The sequence below is a fragment of the Primulina huaijiensis genome, chromosome 2, assembly GCF_012295235.1.
Source record: "Primulina huaijiensis isolate GDHJ02 chromosome 2, ASM1229523v2, whole genome shotgun sequence".
Lineage (NCBI taxonomy): Eukaryota > Viridiplantae > Streptophyta > Magnoliopsida > Lamiales > Gesneriaceae > Primulina > Primulina huaijiensis.
In genome coordinates, this window is record NC_133307.1 from 7,207,096 (window position 1) to 7,233,281 (window position 26,186).

The following is a 26,186-nucleotide window of genomic DNA, read 5'->3' on the forward strand; positions in this document are numbered from 1 at the left end:
GAACCAAAGAACGCATATGAGATCTACAGTTTCTTGGGCTTAGCGGTTACTACAGAAAATTCATTCAGAGATTTTTTTCGATTGTAGTACCACTCACCTCGTTTACGAAGAAGAATGCCAAGTTTGTATGAAGTGCTGACTGCCAGAAAAGCTTCGACACTTTGAAGCAAGTTCTTATAACAACGCCAATATTAGCCATGCCATCAGGGCAATGCAACTTTGTGTTGTATACCGATGCTTCTAAGCTCGGATTAGGTGCCGTATTGCTGCAGCATGGCCAAGTAATCTCGTATTCCTCCAGACAGTTGAAGGTGCATGAAAAGAACTATCCAACTCATGATCTGCAGTTAACGGTCGTTGTCTTTGCTTTGAAGATATGGAGACACTACTTGTATGGTGAGAAGTGCCAGATATTTACTGATCACAAAAGTCTCAAATATTTCTTCACTCAGAAAGAGTTGAACATGCGACATAGACGGTGGTTAGAGTTGGTGAAATACTATGATTGTGATTTCAACTATCATCCAAGAAAAGCCAATGTAGTCGTTGATGCCTTGAGTAGGAAAGCAGGTATCGTGTCGCAACTGTCGGTACAGAGACCTCAACAACTAGAGATGCATAAATTCGATATCGAGGTTTATCCTAGGGGCAGAGCTCCTAGATTATATACATTGACAATGCAGTCCAACTTTATCCATAGTGAACATACATCCAATGAGCAATTGTAGAAATGGCGAACGAGAGATGAATCTAAGGGCCGTAAGCTTTATGCAATGAACGATGAGATTGTAAAGTATAGAAGAAGGATTTGGATAACTAAAGATGATTCGATTAGAGGAGATAAATTGTCAGAAGCACATACAACACCGTATTCCATTCATCCAAGTGGTACCAAGATGTATAAAGATTCCCATATGCTTTATTGGGGCCAGGAATGAAACGAGACATTCGACGCTTTGTATCTGAATGTCTAACTTGCCAGCAGTTGAAGGCAGAGCATCAGAGATCAACAGAGATGCTCAAGTCTCTTCCTATCCCTGATTGGAAATGAGAGAACATTATCATGGATTTCGTGGTCGGTTTGCCGAGGTCAGACATAGGATCTAACGCATTTGGATAACTGTTGATCGTCTTACCAAGTCGGTACACTTCTTGCTGATAAAGACGACCTTTCTATGATGCAGTATGCAGAACTTTATATCCGAGAGATAGTCAGATTGCACTGGATCCCAGTTATCATCGTATCTGACAGGGACTCGAGGTTCACGTCGTCCTTTTGGAAGAGTTTGCATTCCGCAATGGGGACGAAATTGCTATTCAGTACAGCATTCCATCCTCAAACATATGGTCAGTCCGAGAGGGTGATACTGATTTTGGAAGACTTACTGCGTGCATGTGTGGTCGATTTCCATGGAAATTGGGAATTGAAGTTACCTCTAGTGGAGTTCACTTATAACAATGGCTTTCAGTCATCTATAGGTATGGCTCCCTACAAGGCATTATATGGAAGAAAATGCAGATCGCCTATTCACTGGGATGAGGTCGGAGAGAGATCAGAACTTGGTCTAGTAATTATTCAGCAGGCTGTCGATATAGTAGTCAAAATCCGAGACAGGATGAAGACTACTTAGTGTCGACGGAAGAGCTACGCTGACAAGAGAAGGATGGACCTTGAGTTTGCCGTAAGAGATCACATCTTCATAAAAATAACATTTATGAAGGGAGTTATGAGATTTGAGAAGAAAGACAAATTAAGTCCGAGATTCATAGGACCATTCGAGATCCTTGAGAAGGTGGGAACACTAGCCTATCGCGTAGCGTTGCCGCCGAATCTGGCAGGAGTACACAATGTGTTCCATGTTTCTATGATAAGGAAGTAGTTGGCGAATCCTTCACAAGTACTAAGCTTTGAGCCGTTACAGCTATTATCGAACCTCTCATACGAGGAAATGCCTATTCAGATTTTAGACCGACATGAAACGAGACTACGGAACTAAGTTACCAAGTTGGTCAAGGTAAAGTGGTTGAACCATTCCGATGAGGATGCCTCTTGGGAGACCGAAGCCGACATGAGGAGTCTCTACCCAGAGTTGTTTGGTAAGCTTTAATTTCGAAGACGAAATTTATTTAAGGGGGATGAACTATAGGGCCCAAAAACCAGTAAACGCAAACCCCATGCATGATTGAAATAATTTAGGTGAGGCATGCTATGTGCTACATATGGTTATGTTATAGGGTGTGTTTTGATGTCGTTAGGTGGCCCAAGATGGGCCGATAGGCCGCTGGTGCAACAATAGTCGAAGGAACACCACAGTGCGTAGCTAGGACGCTCGTGGCTGGTGGGTGCGGTTTTGGGTGCATGGTTGGACCAGGGCTCGTGGATAGGGTCTAGGCAAAGTCTTAGGATCCCAAGATAAGCCTGGTGTGGGTCGGTTAGGGACAAGTTGGACGGAAGAGTCGCTAGAGTCGTGATTGCCTTGGGTGCACGTGAGGGTGCTCGCACATTGGGGGTCATGGGTTGTGAGGTTTATGGGTTGTGCGTGTGTTATGGGCTTTAATGGGTCAAATCAGTTTCTTAATCGATGTCTAAGGGTTGAGTCTAGGGCTTGGTCTGAATTGGAATCGATAGGAAGTCGTACCGAACACATAAGTGTCATAATGTCGCTCTTTGGGGCAGCTTGTGTCTTCATGGTTCGGGGTTCGAGCATGGTTCATGGCAGGTTTAGGGCCTTGGGCAGTAGGCTGGGATGTTTTTTACGTATGGGTCGAGTCCTGAGTTGATTGGTACGTCCTAAGTGGTTCTATTTAATTCGAGAATTGTACGTGTCCGAATGCACCGTTAGGGGCTTTTTTGGTATTTATTTTAGGATGTTGTGGCAGCATGTCCAAGGACGATCCAACGAGATTCGTGATGTTCGTAAATGTATATGACATGCAAAATAATTGTTTTTGAGGTATGTTATTTGTCTTGTGGCCAAATTATGTTACGGGTTTGGAAGCTAGAGAACGTGTCCGAGGACCTACCCAACCTCTTCGGATGAATTATGTTATGTTAGGGAATGGACATCCAGTCCAAGGGCTGTGGTGATCCCTGTCGGCCCAATATTATAGTTAATTTGATCAAACGATTTATGTTATGAGACATTTGTATTAAACAAAACTCTACGCAAAATGATTTACGATTACGATTATCATGATGAGCATGAAAATGTGATTTTATGAAAATGTTTATGTAGGAAAGTCTCGTTATACATATTTATGCTTATATTAGGCTATGTACGAGGTATATTAAATTTGGATGAATTTTTATTACGTATTACTTGTTATTCACGCTGCATGCTGAATCTTTAAACTTACTAGACTTGATCGATACAGATTGTGTTGTTGAGGAGATAAGAGGTGGTGACCAGTGAATAGGCTTGGACTAGTGGTAGTACGACCCGAGTACCTTGTAGTTCACGAGATTTTATTATGAAAGCTTTAAAACTATTTACTCTGATTTTATGCATTTGTGACGAGGAGGGCAAGCCTTGAAACTTATTACATTATGCTCGAATTTTTCAAATTATGGTGATCGTTTTGACTTGGGATTTTTGTAGTGGTGGTTTTCAAACTGTGGAGTTTTATTATTAACTTTATTTTAGTATGAGTGGTGACCATATTTTATTTTACGAGTCATGTTTATAATAAATTATTTAATAAGAAAATTTAAATTTTTCCGCAAATATTAAAGTAGTACTATTTTAAGTAACGGGTCATCACAGTAGTAGCATAACTGAAAACTGGAACTAAAGTTGACAGAGCGTTTACAATTATGATATAGCATTCATTTTAATGTAATAATTTCAAATTGCAGTATGAAATTTCATCACTCTTTATTATTATGATGATATTATCCTTATTTGAATATAAATCAAATCAGTTATAAAAAAACTGTGCAAGTACCTAACATATATGTTGATATACTAATTATTAAGAGTAAAGCCCGCAAGAATATCAAGCATTCCAGAGCTTGAACCAAAATTTATCCATATATTTAAATGTTTTTAACAACTAAACATACACATAATTCATAAAATCAGAATAAAAAAACAGTGCATTCAAGGGTAGTAACCGAAAAGACAAGCAGGCACAAACCGAAAATTGGCTGGTGAAGGAATTGGAGAATTATAACAACATTATGAATATTATATTATTACCAAATGGTTAGTTTTATTGTATTTTTCTGTTATTAGTCTTTTCCGACGTGTGTTATGTCATATGAATAGTCACGATGAAAAAAATTTAAATTTGCCTAAAATCAAAATATATACAACTAAAACTGAAATTTGACAACATAGATGTTTAAATTCACAAAAAAAACAAACATATCGGACCAAAATTAAATAACAGAGACTGCTGTATTGTGTAAGCATATGCATAAAATAAAATGGGAACTGTGAAAAAATAATTTTTGTGACACATTAATTTTAAAAAATAAATATCTATTTGTCAAAATAAACATGGTCCGTGACTATTATTAAAAGACTCGATTTCTTATTTGATAATTTATAATTTATTAAAAGAAAAAAAGATGGTCATGGAACGATGGGCATGATGATGATGATGATGATGATGATGATGATGATGATGATGGTGATGATGATGGGATGCCACATGGCCTCGTTAGGCAAGAGGAAAATATCATATCCACGTATGCGTTTGAGAGAGTGCAGCTAAAGATCTCCTCCTCTCCACCCCAATCTATCTATCCTCCCAGAAAAATCTTCATTTTTCCGATTTAAAAATTTTATTTTTGGTTGCTGTTACTCTGGTAATTGGTTGATTAACTCCAGTTGATCTCTTCGTTGAAGCTGATACAAGGTACGGATTTTTATTTTTCTTTTTGCGCTGTGCTTTAATTGTTCGCATGTTTAATTATCATCAGTGACTGTTTGGTGAGATTTGACGGATGGAGAATGGTGCTGGCTGTGTTGAAGTTTATGTATTTGTCGATAATTTGGAAGATTATGGAACTTTTCTATTTCGCTGCCTGAGAAAAGTCTGAGTTTAGTTTTTTCGTAATTTAATTCTTGAGGAATTGATGTAAAGGTTGGTGATATTTATGGTCTGATTGTGTTTTTATTTTGTTTAATTTAAATCTGGTATATACTGGAAGGAGAGTTGATTTGCTATGTATTTTCTGCTTTTTTTTTTTGGTTGGCTGAACATGTTTTTTATATTTTTAACTGTTGAATAGATATATTTTTGGGAGTGGTAGATTTAATATTGTGACTTCTTGTCATTTGTGCCTTGTATTAGATGTGTGATACGTGGAGCTATAAAAGTAAGTGTTTATATTGATTCATGGAATGAAGACTGATATTTTCTGTTATATTTGCAGGGCTGTTGCAATATTTTGGTTGATTTTATCTTAAAGTCTACAGGCGATATATTCGTGTTAGATGTTGTAGCCATTGTATTTGGATATGAGGAAATGCTTAATTATTGTCTTCTAATACTGGATTGGTAGATGTAGATAATGGGGGGTGATTACTTTTCTGAGTGCGTCCATCTTGTTTGCATGTAAAGGCTTATGGCAACTTCAAGTGAGAGGTGGATCGACGGCCTGCAGTTTTCCTCATTGTTTTGGCCTCCACCACAAGATGCAGAACAACGAAAGGTGTGATTTCCTCGTTGATGATATCTTGTGATTGTTGTGTTCACATACAGACATTCTTCTCCATAACTTACTGTTGCCTTCAGATAGCAGGCGACATTTATAGTTCTACTGGACGTGTGCGACAGAATTGATTTCTTAATTTTCTGTCAGCCATACAGATTTGTGATTTAGGTTATCTTCAAATTCCAGAGAATGGTGGGGAGAGAAATTTTTGCTTCTATGTCATCAGTAATTATGTCATGTGGGCCTTTTGTGATTTTTTTCTGAAGTGGACGTTTGATTTGGTTGCTTGTGCTGTCTTATGTTGTTGCATTCCTCTAAAAGAACCTTAGTTAATAATTTGAAGAGATTGAGTGAAAAATTTCTGTTACAAGGAAATAGATACAAAAACTTTTTCAATTTGATGGAAATTTGTGTTTCTTCCCCATGGCTCCTCATGGTGCCCCCCATATGTGTTGATGTAAATCTGACAGCATGGTTAAGAATTGAGTGAATAAAACATACGCAGACTGTGTTAGACTGGGGGAATGAGGTGTGCACTACATTCTGGGAGGATAAAAGAAAATATTGATATAATAAAACAATCATAGAGAAACAACCAATCTCTTTAAATTTCTAATCTTCTATCTGTCTCCTTCCGACTTTCAAAATATCTTTTTCCAAGCAATTGGAGACACTGCAGGAAGCGCAATGATGTAGCTGGGACTGCATCTCTATGATTGTGCGTTCAACCTATATCCTTTTTGAGTTCTGACCAGGGTTTTTGTCACCAGGATGTTCATGTTTTTAGATTTTGTCTGTGTATATGGCAGCCAACTGCCAGGGTGTGGAGAAAGATCGATCAGTTTCCTATTAGGCAAGTGGTGACTGAGATGTGAGTTGAAAACTTTTTGAGGTCATGTGGACAAAGTGCCTTTACGCTAATGTTGACTGAAAAGTTTAGGCTTCCTATTGCCCTGTCTCGGTGCAAATTTATTTTAGATTATAGAGTAAATGTGATACTCATTTAGTTAGTCTTGAAGTAAATTAATAAATATGGTTGGACTTTAGATTATTATTTTCTTATAATTTTAAGCATTTCAGTCTATAAAGGGTTGCATCTTTTTAAGTGTTTAAGCCTTGCATCGCCGCGGCACTACCAAACCTGAGTGGCTGCGGAATTAGCTAAGGAGACTCAGCAAAAGAAATAAAAATTGTCAGCTTCATTTTTTTGAACAATAGTTGTCTCCTGCAAAAATATTTAAGAGAGTCAAGTATGGAAAAACTTTGCTGTCAGTTATTTCTGTCACGAATGTGTTTTAACCTTCCATCTCATGTGTGCCTTTTAATGATTAAGAAGTGATAGTCGACGGAATGATAAAAAATTAGAGGAGTTTTAAAGATACAGAGAAGTTCATGGAGAAGAATTTTGTTAGGCTAAAGAATGGGGCTTGATAGAAATACTCAAATGGTTTGAGTGAGATTGCATCGTGAACACCTATTACTGTCAGTGGAAATGTGGAATAGTGGGCTGTTTTCGTGATCAAGCAGTTCATAGTACATTCAGTTATTCTCACTTCTCTTTTCTATGTTCTTGGTTTTAAATAATGCATGCTAGCCTATTGCAAATCTCGTTATCACTGAACACCATTTGTACTTATGGCAGGCTCAAACTAGTGCATATGTTGAGTACTTTGGCCAGTTCGCATCAGAACAATTTCCTGATGATATAGAAGAGGTATTTTCTTTCCCCTATAACTACGAGTACGATTTTGTTTCCAATGGATCAATTGTGCAAGGAAAGTTGTTTCTCCGGCTCTTAGAACCTTTGCCTTGGTGTTTAGTGAACTGTCAAAAATGCATATATTGATACACATATTTCTAACATGTAACATATACTGGTTTTGCAGCTTATCCGTAGCCATTATCCATCCAAGGAGAATAGACTCTTTGACGATGTTTTGGGTACTTTTTATTTTTAGTAGTACAATTAATTGTGGATTGATGCATACTTCTTCCAGGCTAGATTGTGTTGCATGATAACTTCTGTGTTTGTTTTCCAGCCACATTTGTTCTTCATCATCCAGAGCATGGTCATACTGTTATTCTTCCCATTATTTCATGTGTTCTTGATAGTGCTCTGGAATATGATCGAACCGGTCCCCCGTTTGCCTCCTTCATTTCCCTATTTTATCTGAACAGTGAGGTATTCAGACTCTATCTCTATCTATAGCTTGTTTTGACTTTTCTCATGTATATTGTACTTGGGGCTACTGTCTTTGGGGCATGCTTCACCTCTTTTATGTTGTCAGTTCGATACTTGTTTTTGTTCCAAAAAAAAAAGTTTTGACACTTGTTTTGTCAACAAGAGCATTTGATTTGTCAAAAAGACACTTGACTGAATTGATCAAATATTTAATTACAGAACGATTATTCCGAGCAGTGGGCTCTTGCATGTGGGGAGATATTAAGAATTTTGACTCACTACAACAGACCCATTTTCAAGCTTGAACGTCAGGAAAATGAAGGAGATAGAAGTAGCGGTGGGAATGATGCTTCAGCTAGTAAAAGAGAACATTCTCTGCCTCCCTTACATCCGGAGAGAAAACCACTGAGACCATTATCTCCCTGGATAACAGATATATTGCTTGCAGCCCCCCTTGGCATTAGAAGTGATTATTTTCGCTGGTAAGTGGGTGAAACTCTTTACTATCATGATTTGACATTAGATTATAGCATCCGGAATCAATGTGCACAAAAGGTTGCTAACATATATTCATTTTTACATATTAGGGTGTTAATTTCCATTTTATGTTTTGAACCACAAGGTTTCTGGATTTTAAATGTATTAACTGTGGACCCACGTGACTAGTCTTTGCAGCCAATAGCATAATTTTTAAGTCCATGCAATTACCAACACTTCACAGTAAAGAAGCATACCACTTGCATCTTCTGACCTCTGCTGCAGAGTTCTTGCTGACCAAAATGCAATGCATCCAGTGACATTGGAATTATTGCGCCCCCGAGTCAGTATCTAAGATTAGGTCAGCCGCTTATGTTTCAAAGAATGGCTCTGCTAATAGGTTAGGAAATGTTCTAATAGGCTAGGAAATGTTTTTAGGTGCATTGATACAATTTTGAGATGTATCTCGTTGGTTATTAGTATCATGTTCCAAAGACATAGATCATGTGAACTGAAAAAAATCTTTACAGACTCTCAAATGTAAGTAAATAGAATAATTATCTACAACAAGAATATATTTATAACATTAAGGTCATTTGCGTTGTCAATAATTTGTTCAGTCCCAGCTTACCGAAGTTTTTGGTTTCAACGCTGACGAGGTGTCTCGATTTTCCTCTCAACATTTGCAGTGTTTTGGTTCAGTAATAGATATATAGCATTTGCCAATGTCAGAGTGTTTATACAGTGGCACAAAGTTTAGGAGCAATGCCATATCTACTGGCCAGTTCTTGTATACTAATTCAGAGTTAAACAGTTGACATCTAAGCCTCCTCTTCTTGGCATGTGTGCAGGTGTGGAGGAGTCATGGGAAAATATGCAGCTGGAGAACTGAAACCACCTTCTACAGGTCAGTTAACTTATCTATTCAGCATTATACATATTACTTATGTGGCACAAATGTGTTGAGCTGTGTCGAATCGTGTCTTAAAATACTATTACTTTATTATTTGCGAAAAAATTTGAAATTTTCTTATTAAATAATTTATTATAAATATAACTCGTAAAATAAAATAACGGTCACTACTCAACCAAAATAGAATTTAATATAAAAACTACATCATTAAATTCCACACCCATAAAAATCCCAAGTTATAACATCCACCATAATTTGAAAAATTCCACATAATATAAAAGTTTCAATCTACTGGTCAACCAAAACCAATGCAATAAAGTCAGAGTAAATAGTTTTGTTCATAATAAACTCTCGTAAACTACAAGGTCTTCGGGTTCGCACTGCCGCTAGTCCGAGCCTGCTCCCTGGTCACCGTCTCCCGTCTCCTCAACTACATCATCTGCATCGATCAAGTCTAGTGAGCTTAATGACTCACCATGCATAAACCGTGAATAACAAGTAATATGTAGTAAAAATTAGTGCAATCTAAACATAGCTCGTACATAGCATAATATAAGCATAAATACGTATTAGTTGATTTTCCGCATAAACATTTTCATAAAATCATATTTTCATACTTGTCATAATAGTCGTAATGGTAAATCATTTTGCGTAGAGTTCTGTTTAATGCAAGTGGCTCATAACATAAATCGTTTGATCAAACTAAACTACAATACTGGGCAAGTAGGGATTACCACAGCCCTTGACCTGGATGTCCGCTGTCTAACATAACATAATCGAAGAGATTGGAGAGGTCCCCATCACGTTTTCCGGCTTCCAAACCCGTGACATAATATGGCTACAAGACAAATCACATACCTCAAACATAATTATTTTGCACGTCATACATACTTACGAATATCGTGAACCTCGTTAGGTCGTCCTCGGATATGCTGCCCTAACATACTAAAATTTATACGCAAAACAGTCCTTAAGGTGCATTTTGACACATACGACTCTCGAATTAAATAGAACCACTTAGGACGTACCAATCGACTCGCGTGAGCACTTGCCAGCTTCGGTGGCAGTGCTGCATGGTAAGCTAGTGTTCCCACCTTCTCGAGAATCTCGAACGGCCTTATGAATCTTGGACTTAACTTGCTCTTCTTCCCGAATCTCCTAACACTCTTCATAGGTGTTGTTCTTACGAAGACGTCGTCATCTACGGCAAATTCAAGGTCCCTCATTCTCTTGTCGGCGTAGCTCTTTTGACGACTCTGAGCAGTCTTCATCCTGTCCCGGATTTTGATTACTACGTCTACAGTCTGCTGAACAATCTCTGGACCAAGCTTTGATCTCTCGCCGACTTCATCTCAGTGAATAAGCGATCTGCATTTCCTTCCATATAGTGCCTTGTAGGGAGCCATACCTATAGATGACTTGAAACTGTTGTTATAAGTGAACTCCAATAGCGGTAACTTCGATTCCGAATTCCCATGGAAATCGATCACGCATGCTTGAAGTAGGTCTTCTAAAATCTGTATCACCCTCTCGGACTGACCATCTGTCTGAGGATGGAATGTTGTACTGAATAGCAACTTCGTCCCCATTGCGGAGGCAAACTCTTCCAAAAGGACGACGTGAACATCGGGTCTCTGTCAGATACGATGGTAACTGGGATCCCGTGTAATCCGACTATTTTCCGGATATAAAGCTCTACATATTGCGTCATAGAAAATGTCGTCTTTACGGGCAAGAAGTGCGCCGATTTGGTAAGACGATCAACGATTACCCAAATGGCGTTAGATCCTCTGACTGACCTTGGCAAACCGACTACGAAATCCATGGTGATGTTCTTCATTTCCACTCAGGATAGGAAGAGGTTTGAGCATCCCTGCTGGTCTCTGATGTTCTATTTTCACCTGCTGGCAAGTTAGACATTCTGATACAAATTGTCGAATGTCTCGTTTCATTCTTGGCCACCAATAAAGCATCTGCAAGTCTTTATAGATCTTGGTGCCTTCTGGATGAATGGAATATGGTGTTGTATACGCTTCTGACAATATATCTCCTCGAATCGAATCATCTCTAGGCACCCAAATCCTTCTTCTATACTTTACGATCCCATCGCTCACTGTATAAAGCTTACGACCCTTATAATCATCTCTCGATCGCCATTTCTGCAATTGCTCATCAGATGACTGCCCACTATGGATATAATCTATCAAGGTGGACTGCACCGTCAAGGTGGATAATCTAGGAGCTCTGCCTCTAGGATAGACCTCGAGATCGAATCTCTGCATCTCTACCTGAAGAGGTCTCTGTACCGACAGTTGTGCTATAACTCTTACTTTCCTACTCAAGGCATCAGCGACTACATTGGCTTTTCCCGGGTGATAGCTGATGTTGCAGTCATAAGCTTTCACCAACTCTAGCCACCGTCTCTGTCGCATGTTCAATTCCTTCTGAGTGAAGAAATATTTAAGACTTTTATGATCAATAAATATCTGACATTGCTCACCATACAAGTAGTGTATCCATATCTTAAAGCAAAGACTACGGCAGCCAACTCCAGATCATGAGTCGAATAAGTCTTTTTGTACACTTTCAACTGTCTGGAGGCATATGGGATGACTCGGCAATGTTGCGTCGATACAGCGCTTAATCCGAGCTTAGAAACATCGATGTGCAACACAAAGTTGTCTTGCCCTGATGACATGGCTAATACTGGCACTGTTATAAGAGCTTGTTTCAAGGTGTCGAAGCTCTTCTGGCAGTCAGTGTTCCATAAGAAATTGGCATTCTTCTTCGTCAACGAGGTGAGTGGCATTGCGATAGAAGAAAATCTCTTGATGAATTTTCTATAGTAATCCGTTAAGCCCAAAAAACTGCAGATCTCTGATGCGTTCTTTGGTTCAACCCATTCCTTCTCTGTTTCTACCTTGGACGGGTCAACTTCAATGCCAGTACTAGAAATAACATGTCCCAAAAATGTCACTTTCTGTAACCTAAATTCACATTTGCTGAATTTTGCAAACTTACGATTTTGCAATACTTACAATGCGGTACGCAGATGCTGGATGTGCTCCTCCTGGTTCTTCGAATAAATGAGGATTTCATCTATGAATACGATGACAAACTGGTCCAAATAAGGCTGAAATATGCGATCCATGAGATCCACAAAGATTGCTGGAGCATTTGTCAATCCAAACGGCATCAGTAGAAACTCGTAATGCCCATAACAACTTCTGAAGGCTGTCTTGTGCACATCTGCATCTTTCACCCTCAACTGATGATACCCGGAGCGAAGATCTATCTTAGAAAACACAGAAGCTCCTTGCAATTGATTGAATAAGTTTTCGATCCTTGGCAATGGGTATTTATTCTTCACTATAACTCTATTCAGCTCCCGGTAGTCAATGCAAAGCTTCATACTTCCATCCTTTTTCTTCACGAAGAGTACTGGTGCTCCCCAAGGTGAACAACCAGGGCGTATGAATCTTTTATCCAATAGCTCTTGTATCTGCTGTTTGAGCTCTTTCATCTCTGCAGGCGAAAAACGATACGGTGCCTTGGAGCTTGGCACGGTACCCTGCATAAGATAAGTAGAAAACTCCACCTCACGCTCAGGTGGGATACCCGCAATGTCTTCAGGAAACACGTCTGGAAAATCTCTAACAATTGGGACGTCTACTATTGTCTGACTGGTAGGTACAGGGGCTGAAATAATGCTCGCCAAAAACGCTTGGCAGCGGTTAAGCATAAGTTTCCTCTCCCGAAGACATGATATCATCCGCGGCATGCTATTGCGTTCACTTGGCTCGAATACAAACTCCTTCTCACTTAGTGGTATTACCCTCACTGACTTTCGTTTTTAATCGATTGACACTCCATTCTTCGACAACCAATCCATTCCTAGAATCATGTCAAACTCGGGCAGCGGCAATACTATAAGATCACGTAGACTGTGTGGCCCTGCAGCTCGAGACTCAAGTCTCTGACCTTACTAGAGGCAGACAGTCTCTCCAGATGGAACACATAATAACTCAAATCCAGTTTAGTGGGCTTGACTCCCAAAAATCTTACAAAGCCATCCCATATAGAAGAATGAGTAGTCCCTGAATCTAATAGAGCATTCGTGGCTACTCCCGCTATATAGATCCTCCCTGAGATAATAATTTTTTTTATTTGAAACTAAACTTTATTACGATCAAATTCAGAGTTGCTCCCTGAGATAATATTAGCATACACTCAATCCAACAATTCTAAAAAAGGACTAAACTTGATCTCATGTACATGCTAAATCCACTATCCTAAAGTTCTCATGTAAATTTCGAAAATTAACCTACTAGTATATCCAAAATTTCAAATCAAGCATAATAAATTCCAATAAATAATGCGGTGCTAAATAAATTATATTACCTGTCAAGAGTGTAGTGTCTGGGTCTGCCTCATTGGCATGCATCGCAAAGACTTGACCCTGAGTCGGCTGTTTCGTCTATGGACAGTTCTTGAGCATGTGGTCGGTGGATCCACACTTGAAGCACTTGCCAGAACCCCATAGACACTCTCCCTCATGCTTGCGACTGCACTTTGGGCATACCGGATATTCAGTAGGTTTCTGAGCGGCCTTCTTCTGTGGTTGCTGTCCTTTTCCCTTGTTAGGCCCTTGAAACGGCTTCTTAGCTGGTTGCTGAGGCGTCTGGAAGGGCCTCTTGCCCTGCCTGTAAGTCTCGATGTCCTTCTGATATTGTTCAGCCGCCAAAGCTTTGGTCATTGCAACGGCATAAGTAGGAGGACCAGCTATGCGAACATCACAGCGCAAGTTGGGCCGTAAACCATCTATAAAGTGCCTTAGTTTCTCTCTGGTATCATTAGCTATCAGGGGCACGAAGCGACACCCCTGCTCGAACTCCCTCACGAACTCCGCCACACTACGGTCTCCCTGTCTCAACGTCATAAATTCCCTGGTCAGTCGAGAGCGTACCTCATCAGTGAAGTACTTGGAGTATAATACCTCCTTGAAGCCTTCCCAAGTCAGGGTTTGCATACCGACACTGATGCTCCTTCCCACCATAATCGAGAATCATCCTTGAGCGAGCAAGTGGCACACCTAACTCTGTCAGCATCATGCAGCTCCATAAAGGTAAAGATCACCTCTATGGACTTAATCCATCCCTCGGCCACCATAGGATCAGTCGTACCCCCAAAATCCTTAAGGTCCATCTTACGGAATCGTTCATACACTGCCTCAGGCCTCGTCCTCGTCCTCCTATCCATCTCAGCATTGTTCCTCGCAAACTGCGCAAGGAACTGAGTCATACCCGCAAGCATCTGAGCCTGAAGGTCTAGAGGTGGACGTGGAGGGGAAACTCTGTGCTCATCACGAGCCTCACGGCCCTCACGGTCAATCACACGTCTAGGAGGCATACTGTTCCACAATTTAACCCAACACGTAACCAAAAAGCATAACCGAACTACTCATATAACATGCTAAAACGGTTCAAAGATCAAAACTTAAACATGCAGTAAAAGAAACTCGTACTTAACACTTAATGAATTTAAAACCGTAAAAAGTTACAGACTTGAGGCGTGACTTCATGAGCTTTTCTCAACCAGCAGTAGGCACAACCCTATATCAAGAAACCTTGCGCTCTGATACCAACTGTGATGAACCGTGTCTTAAAATACTATTACTTTAATATTTGCGGAAAAATTTGAAATTTTTATTTAATAATTTATAATAAATATAACTCATAAAATAAAATAACGGTCACTATTCATACTAAAATAGAATTTAATATAAAAACCACACCCATAAAAATCCCAAGTTATAACATCTACCATAATTTGAAAAATCCCACATAAAATAAAAGTTTCAATCTTCTAGTCAACCAAAACAATACAATAAAGTCCGAGTAAATAGTTTTGTTCATAATAAACTCTCGTAAACTACAAGGTCTTCGGGTTCGCACTGCCGCTAGTCCGAGCCTGCTCACTGGTCACCTCCTCCTGTCTCCTCAACTACAACATCTGCATCGATCATCGATCAAGTAGTGAGCCTAATTACTAAGCATGCATAAAACATGAATAATAAGTAATACGTAGTAAAAATTCATGCAATCTAAACATAGCTCGTACATAGCATAATATAAGCATAAATACGTATAACGCGACTTTCCTGCATAAACATTTTCATAAAATCATATTTTCATACTCGTCATAATTGTCGTAATCGTAAATCATTTTGCGTAGAGTTCTGTTCAATGCAAGTGGCCCATAATATAAATCGTTTGATCAAACTAAACCACAGTATTGGGCTGGTATGGATCAACACAGCCTTTGGACTGGATGTCCGCTTCTTAACATAACATAGTTCCTCCGAAGAGATTGGAGAGGTCTTCGGACACTTTCTCAGACTTCCAAACCCGTAACATAATTTGGCCACAAGACAAATCGCATACCTCAAGAATAATTATTTTGCACGTCAGACATACTTACGAACATCGTAAACCTCGTTAGATCTTCCTCGGACTTGCTACCCGAACATACTAAAATTTATACCCAAACAACCCCTAAGGTGCATTTTGACACGTATGACTCCCGATTTAAATAGAACCACTTAAGACGTACCAATCGACTCGAGACTCGACCCATACATAAAACACATCCTAAGCTACTGCCCAAGGCCCTAGATCAGCCCCAAACCATGCCTGAACCCCGTACCATGCACAACGAACCAAATAGACACAAGCTGCCCAAAGAGTGACGCTATGGCACTTACGCATTCCGTACGACTTCCTATCGATTCTAACTCGAACCAAGCCCTAGACTCGACCATTAGACATAACTTAAGACACTGGTCCAGATCGTTCCAGCCCATGATGCACCACAGCCCTTCAAACAACCCAAAACCGTGCACCTTAACTCGCAAACACACTCACGCGCGCTCACTTGTAACTCAGGGGTCCAACCCATGCTGCCCAACCGGACCCTAACCATCCCATACCAGGCTTACCTAGGGACACTAAAACCCCATCTAGACCATAGCAAATCAACCAAACCCGACATGAAACCCGTGCACGATCACCCCCTAAGCGTGCCATGCCCTCTACTCGCTTTCTGTGGTACCAGCAGCCCTTTGCCTCATCATAGACCATTTCATGACATCTAAACATATCCCTAAACATGACCATACGTAGCAGCAAGCCATAGGATCGGTTCAGAGAAGACGGCGATTAAAAACTCAAGAAAACGAAGAAGTTCATGCATAATTTGTATCGAAACGAGTTTTAATCGAGTTCATGAGTTTTCATGCATATTTTATATCAAAATAAAGTATATAACATGATCGATGCATAAAGGAAAGGTTTAGACATGTCTTTGCGTTAAAACGTACGAAATATCGATCAAACAAACGCGTGGGAAAACGGGAGGCTTGAAAAGTGACTAAATTACCAAGGAATGTTGTGTGATGAATGCCCTAAGCTTGCTGATGGAATAAAATAAAAAACAAGCCTAGCCTTCACCTTGAAAAGTTGGCCGAGAATTGTGTGTGAGTTTAGTGTGTGTTTTTGGGGTGTGTGTGTGTGCGTGAGTTGACTATGAGGTAGGGTAGGATTCTTTTATAATATATATTGCTTAGGATGTTTATTAGGTGTTTAGTTTAATTAAAACACCATTTAATTACCCCTCACAATTTAAATTACTAATTAAGTCCTCCAACTGTTGAAATAAAGGGTCTTACAAATTTTAAATTCTACCCATAATTAAATACTACTTAATTTAATTAATTAAGTCATAAAAATAATTATTAAAATATTTTATTTCGAGCTGACGTATTTAAATTCCTTATTTTCGAATTTTGCTGAGTAAAATGCTTAACGTCTTTATTTCACTCGATAAATTAATTTTAGCCCTTTTGAATAATTAATTTCTCGGCTCAAAATAAAAAAATATAACTTAAATTTTTAACATCTTAATCGTCTCCGGTCTCCTTTCCCGGTTCAACATCGAATATTCGTCTGAAAGATAAAACTTGAGAAAACATTTTAAATTGCATAATAAAATAAATACATATACTTTTAAATTAATTTAACACATAACATGCATTACCTAAATATTAATTACATAATTAAATTATTTCAATCCTGCATATTGTTTACGTGTGTTGGTTTTTGGGCACTAAATGAGCTCCGGAAAACATACACGATAAGTTGATCACGTATTCCCATTGTTCTAAAATTCGGCCTTGGCGGCAAGGCGCCCGATAAATCACCTTTTTTTAGGCTTTTTTAAAAAGTTTTTTGGCCTTTTAATTTAAATTAAAAGCCCAAAAAAATGAGAAATAATTTTTTATAGGCTCTAAACCAAAGTTCAACAAGAAATGTGATTTGTTGGCTTGCCCTAATACACCAAACTTCATCTTATTGTGTTGATATCATGGAATCCACCTAGCGGCTTCCTAAGCGCTAGGGGTTTGGAGTCGAGCGCCACTGAATTTTAGAACCTTGCATATTCTTGGCATCAAATTATTCTGTGTACCCATGAGCTTAATGTGCATATGATTTAGTGTCATTGGCATTGAAATTTAGTTTTATTGGTAGTTTTGTTTATGTTCCAAAATTAGAGTATTCTGTTCCCAAGTCTTGATAATTTAACTGCCTTGAATATTGGCTGTGATATCCGTAAATATTCAATGTTTATTATTATCTTAATTAAGCTTATCTAAATTACATCACAAATTGAAGAGATTTATTTTCTTACAGTAGTTAAATGCAGCCGCATAATGCCTCTAGAATAAATCAGGATCTGATGTCTAAAATGGTTTGAGCACATTCAACATCAATCGTTGGAGGCATCCATGAGAATGTGGGAAGTGATGTAGGAAGTAGACATAAAGAAAAGGATAGGGGGACCAAAACAAATTGTTGGTATGAAATTGGGAAGAATGATTTAAGTTATTTGAGAATTAAATTTTATCATTCCACAAACTGTAATGTAGAAGAAAAATCTATGTATCCGAATCGACTATTTTTGAACTAATACTTGATTGATGAGATGGGACTGTGGGCAAATAGGTGGAAAATGGTAAATTTTGGGTGAGTGTAACTTTTCATGTATGGATGTAAAAAATACAGTTTTTTTTATTTGGTTAAGATGCCTATTCTTATAATGAAATAAGAAATATATATTTTCCGAGTTCTCCCCTTAAATTGAAGTAAATAACATTGTGTTTGAAATTCGGATAAATACTATGAATACAGTCTCAACTTTTGATAATTTTTCCAAACACGTGCCTTAGCAAACTTGCTAACATCTGTTCCCTCGATTAACAAACTCGTAACTATTTAACAAACTTTTTCACCATTGATTGCCGCCACTTAACATTTGCAGACTAAATAGGTTCAAAAACTATTTAGTCACACTCCTTTCCACGTGATCGCAATTCGCAACAGTTGCAGACTAATATGTTTTAAAATTGCTTAGACACACTACTTTCCACTTGATTTCCAAAAAAACCCTCTTTCACAATGATTTGGTGCTTCATGTTGTTTGTTTTTGTTTGGTTCCCATGGTTAAGACGCATTAGATTGCATAAAAATGAGTGATGAAAGGGGCACCATAGTAATACAAAATGAAATATAAATTATCAATGTATTACAGGTTCAGTTGTTCTTGATCTAATTGAGCAACCTGAGTTTGTTGAATTTTTATAGCCTAAAAACATTCTTATTCATGCTTCTTGTTCATATTGGAACTTCTCCATCTTTTTTTTGAGCTTGACATGGCCTTTTGTGGTTAGTCCTCGGCTGGAAGCTTGAAGCATGTACCTATCAAATGTTGCCTTCCAGCACGTGCCTTCTTTATTTTTAAAAGGAAACTAACTTTTGGAAGAAAGATTAAACTAATCGTAATTTTTGCAATACTGATTTTTTTGTTTCAAAATGGTTTCATATTTTATGCATGTAAATGACACGCCCTTAGAATAATTCTAAAATTAATTTAAATTTCCATCTCCTTTCATAAAATAAGAAGTGAAATATTTTTCTGAATACTGCCGCATCAGGCCCACTGTTTGAGCGGAATAGTGGAGACATTGCAATCAGTATAATCCAACTAAATAGAACCAAACTGTTACGAAATTAATCTTTTCCATCAAAATATAATTAATCTAGTCGAAGTACGAGATCATAATTGATAATTATGGATAAAGCTTGTTGATATGAGTTGTATAAATATTAAATAAAAACTCCAATGAAGTTTTGATGATAGGTTTATCATCGTAGCCAGTTTTTTTTTTGTTGATTGAAAGGCAGTTGTCATTTCAGCAGGTCCTAATTTTATGAAAATCTTCTGATTTCAACACTGATTAATATTGTTAATGATGGGACGTTGCCACCAAATCTTAAAACTTTTCCCTTAATCTGGAATCTTATACTCACTGATAGAGTTTTCATGAAACAAAGATATGTGATGTTAATTTTTTCGGTGAGCTTTCTTTCCTCTAAAATGTTTGAGTTTCTATGACAACTTAGAATAATTTTTAGCTTTTCAAGGAGGATTCTCTCATTTAATTATCATATCTCAGCTTCTCGTGGATCTGGAAAGCATCCTCAGCTTATGCCATCAACTCCAAGATGGGCTGTTGCTAATGGTGCTGGAGTTATACTTAGTGTATGTGACGAGGAAGTAGCTCGTTACGAGACTGCTACCCTGACAGCAGCAGCTGTTCCTGCACTCTTACTTCCTCCTCCAACAACACCTATGGACGAGCATCTAGTGGCTGGTCTACCAGCTCTTGAGCCCTATGCGCGCCTATTTCATCGGTAGATTTTTGACATGGTTTTTCCTAAGCTATAAAATTTCAATCATTTGGTTGATTTTTTTCATCTGTCTTAGATATTATGCAATCGCTACTCCAAGTGCCACACAGAGGCTGCTTCTTGGTCTGCTTGAAGCTCCGCCATCCTGGGCTCCAGATGCGCTTGATGCTGCTGTACAATTGGTGGAGCTTCTTCGTGCAGCGGAAGATTATGCCTCAGGCATGAGGGTGAGCTATATTCATATGCAAATGATGAAATATATTATGGTAAAAGATACAAAATAAACCCTTGAGAAAGAAATGAAATCGACTCAGTTTAAGTTACTGATCTCCACAGAGCTTGATGTCCTCATGCATATCATAATACTCTGAAAGTTTCTTATGTTTTCCCATTTTGCTGCTGCTACTTCTCTCAGTTTCAGTACAACTCTTTGTGGAAATTTCTTGTTTTCAGCCTCTGACTTTTTTTAAAAATGGACCTTTCCGAAATGATGAAATCTCCTCATATATTTGGTCGATGCAGTTATCTATTTTTAGTGTTAATACATCAATTATACGGCCTTACCTTTAACTGGTAATACATGTCTAGCACCGCTATAGGTATCACAAATGCCTTATCATTTAGTAATAGTTTCGTCATATTTAGATTGAAATCAAATGTTATAACAGGTGATCAAGTCTCATTTAGCTTCAGCCGCTGCATTGTTTTACCTAGGTATGCTTCCAAAACATGGCACGTGTCTCATGGAAGATATTGTTTATAATGTGTATAATCTATTGTACACTTTTGATTTTAATTTATCATGTCATGATTTCAGCGCCCTTGTTTCCATGTAGTGGCCAGACCAGAAAAGCAATGTTTTTCATTGAGTGCACTTTTTTTAATATGTGGAGTCATTTTAATACATCTATTTTTTAAGGTGTAAGGTCAATTAATTCATCTATTTTGCCACATTACCTCAACATCCATCGTGTATAACAGTAAGTTTCAACTGTTCATTATATAGTTGTAATAGAGTCTACACTGTCCTTGGATTCGTTTTGTAAAATTTGAATTAAATTTACCCATCTCTTATGTGGATGCCTGTCTTCAAGAACAAGGAAAAGAAACATATCAGCTCTCTTGCTTTGTAATTTATATTTCTTGGTAATTGATTTGTGAGGTTGCTGAGGGCTTCTTTAATGGGTGTTTTGATCTTGCCTGTTTGGGATGCGGTGAAAAATGTGAAATGTGAGTTAATAAAGGGTATAACAGAAAGGCATTCAGGCTAGCAGGTGCAATAGACTTCCATCTCTTATATCCTTTCTTGAAACTATCCCATGCATCCTCACGCAACATTCGAGGACTGGATGGAATTTCATTTTTCAGGGTGATATATTTAATGGACCTTTACAATGTTTGTTATTGTAAAGTATAGGAGTCAAATAGGGCATTTTCACTCTATTTGATCTTTGCTGAAGTGTGCTCCATTTTGATTATTGCTATTAGAAACAATTTTCGGGATCTAGGGAGGAGGGGTCAAATATTTGGGGTTGTGGTGGTTCATTGTTTATGTCGGTTCATTTGGTCGGAGAGGAAAAGGAAGAGTTTTGACAACTTAGAAGACTCGCTTGAAGATTGCTGGGATAAGATTAAGTTTAGGGTTTGAAGTTGGAGTTTGAAGAGTGTGAAGTTTAAGTCATTGGTCTCATAGTTGTATAGGAATTGGAGTATGATATTATGCTTATTTAACTTAGGGTTTGACTTCATTATGTGTGGACTTCTGGTCCATTTTTTGTAAGTATAATCTTTTGATTAATATAATTTTGTTTCCTATAAAAAAATGCTATTAGAAACAATTTAGAGCGTTGAAAGTCACTTATTTTTAACTATATTTCATGGATGCTGTTGTTCCTATTCTTATCATTTTAGTTTTAAAATACTTGTAGGTGGATGTATTATGATATATTGTGATAATGTTGGTAACTGCATTGCGTTGACCTTCCTTGCTATTATGAATTTATTTGTGTGATCCGTGTAGTCTTTAGTTGTCTTTGCAGATTTCCTACAGAGACCTATTCTCATGGTTGTTGGTTACTTGTATTTTGAATTCCTATGAAAATATAGTCAAGGCACAAGGCTACAAAACATTTTTAGTTAATTAGTTATATTTCTATCTTTTACGTGATGCATGCATCGAATTCCCTTTGGAAATCCTGATTGTTTGCGTTTATTGATGAAGCTTCCTAGAAACTGGATGCAATTGCATTTCTTGCGTGCAATAGGAATTGCGATGTCTATGAGAGCCGGGATTTCTGCAGATGCTGCGGCTGCTTTGCTTTTTCGTATACTTTCTCAACCAGCTTTACTCTTTCCTCCCTCGAGTCAAGTTGATGGTACAGAAAAACACGAATCTTTAGGTGGTAACATTTCATCGGATCGAAAGCAGGTACGGCATCTGCACCAGTCTCGGAATACTCTCCTTACTATGACTCATTCCTTTTAACTAGCATCTTCTACTTGTTTTCAGCAAAGGGAAATACCTGCAGCAGAAGCTACCATTGAAGCTACCGCCCAAGGGATTGCATCCATGCTTTGCGCACATGGTCCAGAGGTCGAATGGAGAATATGCACAATATGGGAAGCTGCTTATGGTTTGATTCCTCTGAGTTCCTCTGTGGTTGACCTTCCTGAAATTATTGTTGCGACACCATTGCAGCCCCCTCTATTATCATGGAACCTATACATTCCTCTTCTTAAAGTCCTCGAGTATCTTCCTCGTGGAAGTCCATCTGAAACCTGTCTGATGAAGATATTTGTTGCTACTGTTGAAGCAATTCTTCAGAGGACATTTCCTCCTGAGCACTCTAGAGAACAGATAAGAAAAAATCAATATGTTTTTGGGTCTGCATCCAAAAACCTTGCTGTGGCCGAGCTCCGGACGATGGTCCACTCACTATTCTTAGATTCATATGCATCAGTAGAACTGTCCTCTCGCCTTCTTTTTGTCGTGTTAACAGTCTGCGTCAGTCATGAAGCACAGTCCAATGGTAGCAAGCAACCTAAAGGTCCGAATTCTTTTCCTGGAAAAGCAAGCGAGGAGTTACGAGGAGCCAGTAGAAACCAGAGAGAATTGGGTAGTAAACAGGGTAAGAAACAAGGGCCTGTTGCAGCATTTGATTCTTATGTTATTGCCGCCATTTGTGCGTTATCATGTGAACTTCAGCTCTTCACCTTCATCTCGAAAGCAGGTAATCACTTGGATTCCCTAAATAATGGTAGAGTACCCAAGCCTGCAAAAATGAATGACCCTTCTAGTGAGTTACGGAGTGGTACTGACTCAGCAGTTTATCATACTTGCCGAATATTGGCAATCCTAGAGGCACTATTTTCTTTGAAGCCTTCTTCGATTGGAGCATCATGGAGTTACAGTTCAATTGAAATAGTCGCTGCTGCTATGGTCGCAGCACATGTTTCTGATGTGTTCAGACGATCAAAGGCTTGCATGAGAGCTCTTTCCATCTTGATGAGATGCAAGTGGGACAATGAAATTTACACCAGGGCTTCTTCACTTTTCAATCTAATTGATATTCATAGCAAAGCTGTTGCATCCATTATAGATAAAGCAGAACCATTGGAAGCACACCTTCTGCATGCGCCATTGTCAAAGGAAATACCTTCATGTTTAACTGGAAATAAATCTAATACATGTGCCCTCTGTTTTCCCTCACGGTCTGGTCATCCATCTACATTGCCTTGTGAAAATTGTTCGAAGACTTCTCTCAATTGTGTGGAAACTGATTCCATTGAGGTGGAAAGGTGTATTATGGGGAACGGAGTAGCAACTTTCCCCACAGATGCTTCAGATTTGGCCAACTTTTTGACAATGGACAGGCATATTGGATTTAATTGCAACGCAAAAGTTCTTCTTAGGTCTCTCCTCACAGAAAAACAAGAATTATGTTTTTCTGTTGTTTCATTGCTATTGCACAAATTGATTGTATCTCCAGAAACCCAACCAAGTGCTGTAAGCACATCTGCGCAGCAAGGATGGAGACAGGTAATATGATTGATTCATTCTTGCACGTGTCTTTATGATCTTTTATGCTTCATAGCACACTAGATGTTAGAATCATGGCCATCGTAAGTTTCCGAGTGTTACTTTGAAGTTGCTAAAACCCTCCTGCAAAAGGTTTTTGAGCCACAACCCTCCAGTTTTTAATTTATAACTAGAGCTTTCCTATGAAATGAATTGGCTGAAATCCCTTTTGTTATTAAATTCCTTGCTAAAAATCTGTTATGAAAAATTAGCGAGTTAAAACCTCCTGTTTGAATTTGTATATAAAACTGTCTTGCCAACAAACTTTTTCTGGTACATCTGCTCTTTATGTGCATGTAGAAATTCTGCCAAAAATTAAGCATTCAAAGTAAAAATATATATTTTAAATATAATAAAAACAATATATGTTTCGTTCTTCCTCAATTTCAGCAAAATTTCTGTGCGAAAAATTTGGGAACTTGTGCACCAAGAAAGGAAGAAAAATCATATTTATTTTAATTCGATATCTTATTTTGTTGTCCTATTAAAATTTAGTAAACATGTGATGTGTGCTCATTCGATTTGTTCTTTGGTAACCGCATGCTTTGAAAGGCTCTAATCTTTTAAAGGACTATAATGTTTTCAACAAAATTATGCAGGTCGTTGATGCGCTCTGCAATGTTGTATTAGCATCCCCTGCTAAAGCTACAGCGGCTGTTGTTCTTCAGGTCAATATTCTGTTATTCTTGAATTTTATTTGAAAATTCTTGTTCCCATTCATGAACTTCTATATTTAGTTGCAAGTTACTTTCTGGTCAAAAACTTCATTAAGCTGTTGTGTCTTATACTTTTGTTCTAAATGTTGTAATTTGGTTGGTGTAATCACTTTCCTGTATGTGCTATTTTGTCAGGCGGAGCGAGAATTGAAGCCTTGGATTGCAAAAGATGATGACCTTGGCCAAAAGATGTGGAGAATTAATCAGAGAATTGTAAAAGTGATTGTTGAGCTAATGAGAAACCATGAGGCCCCAGAATCATTGGTTATTCTGGCTAGCGCATCAGACGTCCTTCTTCGTGCGACAGATGGTATGCTTGTTGATGGAGAAGCATGCACTTTACCACAGCTGGAGGTAACATTTTCTGATCTTATTTGAATTTTTTTAAAACAATATCAGGGTTTTGCTTTTAACGAGTGAATCCTTTTGATTTTTAATGAGTATTAACTCGTTTGCAACTCAAAATATTTAACAGCTGTTGGAAGTTACAGCCCGAGCAGTTCAACCGGTGCTTGAATGGGGAGAATCAGGATCTGCGGTAGCGGATGGCCTTTTGAACCTGTTGAAGGTATGTAAATTCTCCAACTAAATATAATTCGCGATAATATTCCATGTGGTTTAAAAAGAACCATGCTCAATTTTTTTTTGACCTTTTTTTTAACTAAAAAGAAGTCCATTGAACAAATCTGATGTCATTTTTTAAAAATCGAAATCTGCCTACGCGGCTAGGCCCATTTAGCAATTTCTCCCCTAATTCACGCTCACATGCATACATACATAATAGGAATTGAATCTCACATGTGCTTCTGCTGTTAGTCACTACTCAGAGAATGCCTTCGTCGCTTGCATCTGATTCTTGAAAATTACATCATATTAAATATCGGTTGTGAAATGCAGTGTCGCCTCCCTGCTACAATTCGCTGTGTTTCTCATCCTAGTGCTCACGTTCGGGCTCTTAGCACATCAGTTCTTCGCGCTATTCTAAATGCTGGTTCTAGTATTAAACAAGTGGATGTTAATGGCATCCGCAAGGACAATTGTCATCAATACATAAACGTAGGTGACACCGATTGGCTATCTGATATTGAGAAATGTTTGACATGGGAAGCACATAGCCGGATCGCAAGTGGGTTTCCTATTAATTTTGTCGATGCCGCTGCTAAAGAACTCGGGTGTAATGTCACAATCTGAACTCTCCAAAATTGTGGTGGTTTTTCTGTATACGTCCTGTTCTATTATATTCTATTCAGCTACTCAAGATATACAAAAGGCTACAGAATTCGTTTCAAAGATGTAGAGAGGTTCGTAGCATCTCTGGAATCCGAACTCTTCGGTTTGATAAACCTTTGC

At 38.3% G+C, this 26,186-nt stretch overlaps 1 protein-coding gene across 1 annotated transcript; it reads left to right on the forward strand.

Annotated features, from left to right (window-relative positions):
- Positions 1-4,699: 4,699 nt before the first annotated feature.
- LOC140966216 (protein GIGANTEA-like) lies at positions 4,700-26,186 on the forward strand. Its single transcript, XM_073426567.1, has 16 exons — positions 4,700-4,863; positions 5,384-5,439; positions 5,572-5,662; positions 7,308-7,379; positions 7,552-7,606; positions 7,705-7,847; positions 8,067-8,329; positions 9,176-9,231; positions 19,808-20,045; positions 20,119-20,269; positions 22,264-22,470; positions 22,552-24,081; positions 24,720-24,788; positions 24,972-25,190; positions 25,312-25,404; positions 25,734-26,186. Exons 3-16 carry the CDS (start codon positions 5,576-5,578, stop codon positions 26,025-26,027), a joined length of 3,477 nt encoding a protein of 1,158 aa, XP_073282668.1. The 5' UTR covers positions 4,700-4,863; positions 5,384-5,439; positions 5,572-5,575; the 3' UTR covers positions 26,028-26,186.

Bases quoted from the DNA above. Each gene is read 5' to 3' on its own strand.
- LOC140966216 (XM_073426567.1), top strand. From the start codon at position 5,576: ATGGCAACTTCAAGTGAGAGGTGGATCGACGGCCTGCAGTTTTCCTCA. The intron at 24,789-24,971 runs GTCAATATTCTG...CTATTTTGTCAG, and splicing joins CAGCGGCTGTTGTTCTTCAG to GCGGAGCGAGAATTGAAGCC. The intron at 25,405-25,733 runs GTATGTAAATTC...TGTGAAATGCAG, and splicing joins GCCTTTTGAACCTGTTGAAG to TGTCGCCTCCCTGCTACAAT.